Below are 9,543 nucleotides of genomic sequence, written 5' to 3' on the forward strand. Positions count from 1 at the left end.
TCTTTCTCTCTTTCTCTCTTTCTCTCTTTCTCTCTTTTTTTTTTAACCATGTATTCTTGCTTTTTCCTCTAGAAACATTCTGCATCTTCCCTCTGTTCTATTTGGCTTGCTGGCAGCAAAGCCAGAGATAATAAAATTCTTGGCTAGTGAGAATACTTTTCATTTTTAAGTCAGCTGTAAAAGAAATTTCAACTACCTAGAATCTTAAGAATGACAACTGTTATAACTAACATCACAGATCATGGTCCACATGCATATCTTGATATCATCTATTTTGATGTGTTTTATCTAGTCATTATTAATGTCAGAAAGAGATGAAAAGATAAAGATTACTGGTTTTCCTGAACAGAATTAAATCATTCTTGCTGAATAAAGAACTGTAGCACAGAGAAGAATTATGACATGGAATAATTTCTTGGTGATAATACTGCAGAAAAAGATCTGGGGATTATGGGTGACTACAGGCTAAACGAGTAAATATGAGTATGTTTTGTTGTTTTTTTTTTAAAAAAAAGGCTAATCACTGCCGGTTGTGCCACACTTCTGTTAATACAACATATGCAAGCTAATTAATCCATGATACTCAGTGCTGTTGATATCTCAACTCAAGTAATCTGCCCAGCTTATGATACCAAAGTTTCAGACAGAAGGTTTAGAGCACAGCAAGAAGTGATGAAGAGAACAGTATTATACATAAACCATCTACCAATGCCAAAGCAGGCATTGGTATTTTGATCAGTGTTTTCTACAGTGTTTTTTTCTAAAAGTTCAAAAGCTTCAAAATGAGGAGTCCAAGAATTTCAAAGAGTTACCACATCAGAAAAAACAAAACACCACTAAAGTTATTTCTCTTGTGTAGGTTCCACTGAATTTATTTCTCTTGTGTAGGTTAAGTTGTTGATCTAATACAAAGAGTTTTGTGTGCAAAAATTTGTCTGATTTGAATGCCCTTTCTTTAAATGGAAGGATTATTGCTCTCATCCTCAAAACTTTTTTTATATGTGTACATCATGATTTCAAATAAGTAGCCATTAGTTTATTTTATATAAAATATATGCATTACTATAAAGATCACATTCTCTCTTCTACTCACCTGGTAGATTTTAGCATCTCTCATTAGTTTTTCTACAGGATATTCAGTATTAAATCCATTTCCTCCAAAAATCTGTACTGCATCTGTATCTGCTTGGTTTGCAACATCACCCGTGAATGCCTTTGCAATGAAAGCATAGTAGGTATTCCTGCGACCAGCATCAACTTCCCACGCAGCTCTTTGGTAAGCCATCCTAGCCAGTTCCACTTTCATTGCCATTTCAGCAAGCATGAAAGACACTGCTTGGTGCTACAAATGATGAAATAAACTAGGTTAACATTGCCTGCTTAAAATTTTGTGACATCCAAGAAGAATATAGTCGTCTTAATTTCTTAATTTGTGAATGCAACACACTCAGGAAATTGTACTTGAGGAGTTCTACAGAATTTGGATCAGGCTTTCATAACTGTATGTTGAATTAGACTTTAAGTTTTTAACTCTGAAATCTACTTAGTCACGGGGATTAAGTATTGAATTATGAAGCTGTGCTTTACTTTTTATGAGATCTGTATTTAGTTTGACGTTTATTGATGTTTCTTTAAGCATGGTAAGCAGTGTGATTGGCAATGTATTCTATTAGTATTAATACTGAGAGTCTTGTTTCACGTACCTCAGGGAGGTTTTCTCCTTCCCTGAAAATCCCTGTTCATTAGAATTGAAGGACTTAAGTATGTCCTGACAGTACATGAGTTTCAGGGTTTTGGGCGGAGTTTTCTTTGTGATTTTACTATTACCATCAATAAGTTATTGATGAATCCCAGGAGTTACTGCATAGCTAGATTTACTTAGATAGTGCTGACCTATATACTTGAAGACCCAAGCAATGGTAGAGATATAATAAATCACGTCCTAAATATCAAGGAACAACATTGAAAATTAACTAGTAGTGCATCTGGTATGAAAACATAGCTTTTTGATATATTGATTTTTATATATTTAACTTACTTCAGCGATTGGTTTCCCAAAGGTTTTTCTCTCCAAAGCATATTTAGTAGCTTCATCGAGTGCTCTTTTTGCTAACCCAACAGCACCAGCTGCTACCTGAATTAAATATAGCACAGAATGAAAATCAGAAATTCCTATTATATGTTTTAAGTAACTTATTTCTGATACTTACGGGTGGTCTGGTCTTATCAAAAGCTCCCATTGCGATTTTAAAGCCAGCTCCCTCAGCTATTAATACATTTTCTTTGGGACCTCTCACATCTTCAAAGACAATACCTCTTGTATCAGAGCAGCGCTGACCCATATTCATTTCCTGAAAAGGGAAATTTAGAGAGGTGCAACTAAATTGGATTCTTCCAAGGTACAACACATTTTCATTCTTCAGTTTACTCAAAGCATAAACAAAGCTTCCCCCCCCAAACACTTCAGTTTTATCTAAAAATCACCATATACACAACAAAAACTAGTTTTGCATTTACAGACCAGCATGCCCTTAATTTGTCAAAGCTGGGCAGTTTACTTTCTCTGTATGTGAAATTAATTCTGTAGCTGTAATCACTCGTTTGTCTGTTTCTAGTTCAATTACATCCTTCAAGATGGGAGAGGAAAAGGTAAAGATCCTAAAATGCAAGCAGAAGTAAAATACAGCTGTACTACAAACAAATAAATGAATGAGATTTTCAAGTTTTCCGATTCCTTTCCTAATGTTCAATTTTGCCTGCTACTAAAAATAGTACTTTCTTTGTTTCCCCCCCAAAAAAAGAGAGCTAGCACCAATGTCTCCGAGGCCTATTCCTTGAGCAGGAGTAGCTAAAATTAAAGCACACCGTGTGTTTATGGTTAAAGTTGTCCACCTTGCTTCTTACACTTTCAAGGCATGCTACTTCACCTTAATTGGCACTTGTCAATTAAATGGTTCTCAGAGATTCTTTTGCAGCTGTGCAAAGTCTTTAGACTATTCCAAATAATTCCTTATCTGAATTAATAAAATTATAATTATTAAGTATGTCTTATGAATAGTTGCTGTATGCTGTGAAAACAAAAGGATTGTACATGAGCACATGAAAATGTTCAGTTGCTTAACAGTCTTTTTTCTTTAATGGCAATTTGTTGCAGTATTGGTTTAGAAGCGAATAATAATTCCTGGCTTGTCAAATAAGAGATACGGTGTTCACCTTTCTTCCAATTTGGATTCCAGGGCTATTTGCTTCCACAATGAATCCAGTAAAGGCTTTGCTTGCAGGAGCTTTTGGATCTGGATTGGTACGAGCAAGCAAAAAATACCTAGTGTAAAACAAAGACGAGGGGAGTCAGTTTATCCTCACAATTAATAACCAGATACTTTTTTAGCTAACATGTTGAATGTTTTTATGTGTGTTTGTACCATATAATAGATCTATCAATAAGTTAACAACCCTTTTTTCTTGTCCCTTCCAAAAATAAACTGAGAGGGAGTGAGGGAGAGGAGTGTCAGTGCATCTCTTACCGCAAAAGTCAAGATTTAATAAAATTACTTCAGATCAACATGCAAAGGTTCTCCACCTTTTCCATGTATTGTGAGTCTTAATATTACAATCAGCTTCATGAATAGTACAAAAGAAACCTATTCACAGCACATTAAAATTATTGCTTAGGAAATACAGTATTCCATGCAAAATGTTATGTTATCCTCTTGATTTCAAATATCTTCATTTTATTCTTCAAAGCGTAAGTTGTAGGTAAGTTTTTTGTTAGAAATTAAACAGTTGTAAATCACATTTATGGTGTTCAGTAACAACAAAAGATAGCCAGTAGATTCTCTTTGACAGTTCTGCCTTGAACAAGGAAATAAATAATGAGAAAATTCAACTTTATACATAAATGTATAAAGTTTTTCCTCTTGAATTAAAAAGAATTTATGTGTTGGGGATGAGCATGATCTTATGCGAGACATGATGAAAGAGTTCTATATTGTAAAGCATGTTCCATAGACACCACAGCAAAATCTGGATTCTTTGACACTTGGAAAATTTCTTCCCTTAAGAATATAAAATGTAACACCACAATCCTAGAGCTTTTCTGTCTTCACTAAAAGTGAGAGATGTTTCCAGTAGAATCTGAAGCAACTGATCTCGGTCACCACACCCACAAAGCAAGATCACTTGTAATTTAAGCCTCTTGAGTACTTTGCAAGTTGACTCTTACTGTTGCTGCCCTTCCCTGAAGAGAAAGCAGAATTAATTTTGTTTGACAGCAGCAAAATTTGAGAGGCATTCTTGAATGGAGTTGTCATGTCATCACTCAGTTTCCTTTCTAGGCATTGCACAGCACTGAGACTGCTTTCTTATACCTTGTCCTGTTAAATTAGGCACAGATTGAAGTGCAGTATGGTGAACCATAATAAACGTTCAGATTTGTAACAGATCTTTAAAGAAACACTAGTATCTAACTTGGAGGGGGGGGACACCTCTGTTTAGAACACAGTAACAGAAAATGTAACATGAGTCAAAAGTCAACACACCAGTTTGCTTTCCCACCATTTGTGATCCACATCTTCTGACCATTAATAACATATTCATCTCCTTTCTTCTCAGCCTTTGTTTTTATACCAGCCACATCAGAGCCTGCTCCAGGCTCTGTTACACAGTAAGCCTAGAAGAAAATAAAATGCAAAACAAAATCTTGAGGAATGAAAGTTCTGTTTTTAAGGAACCACAAATTATTGCAGAATTATGTGCACCAAACTGATCTGTAAAAGTTTTAAGTGAACTGCATGGAAAACCCCAAAATATTACATCAAAAAAACCCCAACAACTGTCTGAGCAAGAATCCAAACGTGTAGGGTTAACTTTCCTTATAAATCCATAATAATACTTAAAATTGTCTTTTACTTTAATGATAAACAGAACCATTCTGTAACTTTTACTAAGTCATCACTTCCTTATGCTTCACAATCTCAGATATGAAAGCTGAGGACCTTTAAAATCTGAAAGTAAGAGCAGAGAGTAACATTCTATGGTTACCGTGCTCTTCATTTTATGAGGCTTAGTTGTTCAGATTTTAACGCATTGCACATGCATCTTTACTTCTTTCTATGTAACAAGTAGATAATATTTAAGATTCATAAATGCAGTTTAATGCCCACCTGAGTTGAGTTCATGCTCATATAAACCTTGCATTTTTCTTAAACTCCTACACCTTCTCTTGAAGGTGAATTAAAAGGTATTCATTTTCAGTAAGTGACTTAGGATGGTTTTCCAGGTAATATCTTCTATTTACTTATTGAATGCATCTAATTCAATATTCCTTGACTTTCAGTAAATGCCACTGTTTATTTACAAACCAAAACAGGCTAAGTTGTGAGTAGATATCAGTGTTTTAAACAAACCAACCTGATTAATATGATTTAGGAACAGTCTACAGCGTTCCTAAGTTATACTTACACACATCATTGGTTCCTCTGTCATTCTTCCTAAGTATTTTTTCTGCTGATGCTCATTTCCTGCAATGATTACTGGCATTTGCTGAAAGAAAACATTTAGATGATTAATCCATCTTTTTAAAGGGCACAGACTCTAGTTTAAAGGAGGTAAGAAAAGACAGAACTTACCCCTAGGGAGTTTGCCTCAATGGCAGTTTGAACCCCTGTACATCCGTAAGCTAACTCTTCCGTAATAAGGCATGCTTCAAAACTGCCAAGGCCAAGACCACCTAAATTTGAAATATTTGACTAAAATGAGTTTAAATTGAAACATACTAGTGATTTACAAAAATTAATTATCAAAAACGTATTCCCCACGTACATTTGATTGTGCACTGTGTTTCATTAGACATTTCCATGCAAGGTTTTTAACTAAAGTTTTGTCAGATTAGTAACAGATGACTTAAAAATGACACCTTGCAGTTCCAGGGTGTTGTGTGCTTGAGGTGGGACAAGCTGCACAAAATGGCAAGAATGTACCACTAGAATCTTCCGACTACTTTACATCTGAGAATTTCTTAAGAGTTCTTAGGAAGCAGAGAAAGGGCCACAAGGGCTCCTGAGCTACCACAGCACTTAGGAATGAAAAAAAACCATATCAGTCAGAAAACCAACCTAGTAACCTGTTTCTGACAGAAGCCAACACTTTGGGAAGTGCATAAAAATACAGTAACAATATACTATATATATACACAGTAACTAAAATACAGCAATACTCCCTCAAAATATTTTCCCCAGCCTTCAGGTGACTTCCTCAGCCAAACGTATCTTTGGTATCTTTGTTAGCTAGTCCTTGACAGACATTTCTTCTCTGAATTTACCCAGTCTCTTTTTGAACCTATGTACAATTTTAGCATCAATATCATCCAGAGGCAATGAGTTTCACAAATTAACTACACACTGAGTGTAGAACCATCTCCTTTCATTTATTCTGAACCTGCTGTCTGCTGACTTCATTTGATGCCTTCTAGTTGTGCTGAAGGGGACAATGAGCTATCAATCCCTTTTCACATGCTCCGTGACACTGGCATTTTAGGCATTTCTCATACAGAAGCTGTTCTGTATCTTTTATCATCTTTGTCATCTTTTTAGGAACCTCCTCCTTCTGAGGTGGAAGGATCAGACTGCATAATGAATTAAAGAGGCAAGTGCCTCTTTGGATTTGAGAAGCAGCATAATTATGGCTTCTGCTTTTTTCTTCATTCCCTTCTTAATTTCTGACCTTAAATTTATGGTTTTGACCACTTGTGGGCATTATGCTGACATCTTCACAAAACTATATATTATAACCCCCAAAATCTCTTTTTTTTCCAGAGGTAGTAACTTGTTCAGATGACACCATTTTATCTGGGAAGTTTAGATTGCTTCTTTCCTTTCTTGTGTGCATCATTTTTCCTATTTTGAATGTCATCTGCCATTTTAACAGTCACCCAGTTTCACGACCTTCTCCTACAGCTCTTCGCACCAGCTTCATCTTTTCTATACTGAATAACTTAGTATTATCAGTAAACTCTATGAACTCACTATTGACCTCCTTTTCCAGATTATTTATAGGTATCCCAAATAGCGCAAGTGCCAGCAAGACTGCACTGCTGATTTTTCCACTATGAAACCTGATGATTTTTCAGATTCATTTTGGAAGTTCGAGCATTTTATACCAACCAGGCATCCCTTGTTCACACACTTATTAGCTACTTCAGAGAACTCCAGTTATTTTTTGTGCCATGACTTCCTTTTACAAAAACCCTTCTCTAGCATATCATGTTTATGTGTGTCCACTCTATCTCTGCTTCATCTTCCTTGCTCTTAATTTACATGGTATATCAGGCTTACTGGTATGTATTTTCCCAGCTCTCCCTTGGAGACTTTGTAAAGGAATGGTGTCCAATTTGTCACTTGTAAGTTTTAATTTAATAACCAAGTGATTACACATTGCAATAGTCCAGCTATTTCTGAGTTTCCCTAGAATTTGTGACTGACTAAATGTTATCCTCACAATTGCTCCTTTTGCCTCTTTGTTCCTTAACCTTGTTAATTACATTTTTGATACAAGATACACCCTCTCATGAGTCTTCAAAAAAAGTAGGGTCTGCTGTGGACACTTCCCCAACTTCTTTTTCAGGTAATATAAATGCAAAAAAGAAAATCTAAAATTTAACAATTTTGCCATGGTTAGTCATATACCTAAGCACTGCCAAAGCACTGCTGTACTGCACATCATCTAAACTGGAAGACCGTCCTTCTGGAATAAACTCTTAAATTGCTCCAGCCTGTGTCAGAGACTAGATCAAAATATGCCTATTCTAATTTCTCTGCCTCATCAGCTGACACGGTGTACCAGGGTAACATTAGGCAGTTGTAATCATGGTAGAAAATCTGGTCATAAATTACTAAATCGTGATCTGTCCAATCTGTTGCCTGATTGCATCCACCCCTAGTAACACTTGTATGTGTCAACCTGCCTACTGATTAAATTTAGAGTATTCAAGTATGCAACTGTTCATTTTATACAGAATCCATAATTACACATATAAATCTCCTCTAAGTCCTTTTCTTTGTTTTATTTTACAGATTAAAAAGAATGTTTACTTACCACAGCTTTCTGGTATGTGTGAATTTATAAGACCAAGTTCCCAAGCTCGTTTTATGAGCGGAAGAGGATACTGAAATAAACAGGGAAAATCACCTTCTGATTCATCACAGTTAACATTTTTAATTTTATGCAGGTTAAGATAAAAATCTGTTTTTTCCCCTACTGCACGGTAATTTACCTCTCCACTTTTGTCATATTGTGCAGCAACAGGAATAATTTCCTCCACGGCAAACTTACGAGCAGTAGCTTGAAACTCTTTCTGTTCATCAGTAAGTTCTATTAAAAAAAGAAAGTAAAAAATAAAGTCGCAGCTCTCTTTAATTTTGCCAGTTGTCAGACTATGAGAAAAGAAAAAACAAGTCTCAGTTCCTTCCAGGACAATTCAAACCGCCAGCACCTACCTTAGCACCTACCCCTGAGCCTCTCCAGAAACCAAAGAAGCTCAACTCCCTCTTTCTCTCTAGAGAAAACCTCCACTGATCTCTAATGAATGCCCACAATGCACAAAATTATCCGTAAAATATTGAAAATAGAGTAGGAAGTACATGTAACATAAAATGCATTACCAAAAGAAACAAGAAGCATGCTGTGCTAATTAAATGAAGGAGGAGATGGAGGCAGATAAATGTTCCTTATTTGACAATTCTGGCTACTCAGTTTCAAACATCTAGCTGCTGACCCACTAAATTTGCTTATATACTTATATACCCACTAAATTTGCTTATATGCTTTACGTATATAATATGCCAAGATGAGGATTAATTTCTTTATAACATTCCTTCATAACCAAGTTCGACTAAGACTACATACAGTTATTTTAACATTTTAAAAGCCAGTGTGAGATAATTATTCAAAGCTAGGGCAACTTTGGCAATAAAAAAGCTCAAGACAGACATTAGTCAAAAAAAAGAAGAAAATCTCATAAATATCACACACATACCTGGCTTTCCTAGCTGGAGAAGAAAGTAATTTTGGTTTTTGAATACTTTTTAAAAAAAGAATAGAAATCTACTAAGAATAAATACCTTCATTGTAAATTCATACTGAAATGCAATACAGTTGTTCTGTTTTTTTTCCCTAACTCTGCAATTTGTCCTTAACTGTTTTATTTCTTTCAAAAACTGCAATACTTACCAAAGCTAAAGCCAGCTCCAGGTTTGCTTATATGTATGTTTTGAGCAGGTTTACTAGAATGTGATCTCCATCCATGCCCTGCAATGGTTCGGAGCATCTGCAAAAGAAAAAAAGAACATGAGGTGTAAGATCTTTGCAGCTCAAGTCTCATAAAGCTACTGGCCTGACTGCAGCACAAGTGCACAACAAAGCATGAAGAACACAGGCAAGAATAGGTATCAACACAGTAAAAAAAATATTTTCAGGGAATACTGAAAACATCTATGAAGTTAAAAGGTGAAGAAATGCAGGAAGACCACTGCTAGGCATAGAAGTGCT

General features: G+C 35.6%; 1 protein-coding gene across 1 annotated transcript in view; it reads right to left on the reverse strand.

Moving 5' to 3' along the window:
• Positions 1-9,322, reverse strand: part of LOC103902741 (medium-chain specific acyl-CoA dehydrogenase, mitochondrial) — an 11,327-nt gene extending 2,005 nt beyond the window's left edge. Inside the window, exons 1-10 of the mRNA XM_009283833.1 lie at positions 9,226-9,322; positions 8,270-8,367; positions 8,092-8,161; positions 5,628-5,728; positions 5,461-5,541; positions 4,539-4,669; positions 3,214-3,322; positions 2,211-2,351; positions 2,039-2,134; positions 1,094-1,342 (exon numbers count right to left, since the gene is read on the reverse strand). Of these exons, the coding sequence (XP_009282108.1) occupies positions 1,094-1,342; positions 2,039-2,134; positions 2,211-2,351; positions 3,214-3,322; positions 4,539-4,669; positions 5,461-5,541; positions 5,628-5,728; positions 8,092-8,161; positions 8,270-8,367; positions 9,226-9,322 (1,173 nt within the window). The remainder of the gene's footprint in view (positions 1-1,093; positions 1,343-2,038; positions 2,135-2,210; positions 2,352-3,213; positions 3,323-4,538; positions 4,670-5,460; positions 5,542-5,627; positions 5,729-8,091; positions 8,162-8,269; positions 8,368-9,225) is intronic.
• Positions 9,323-9,543: the final 221 nt, after the last annotated feature.

The sequence above is a fragment of the Aptenodytes forsteri genome, unplaced genomic scaffold, assembly GCF_000699145.1.
Source record: "Aptenodytes forsteri isolate BGI_AS27 unplaced genomic scaffold, ASM69914v1 Scaffold39, whole genome shotgun sequence".
Classification (NCBI taxonomy): domain Eukaryota; kingdom Metazoa; phylum Chordata; class Aves; order Sphenisciformes; family Spheniscidae; genus Aptenodytes; species Aptenodytes forsteri.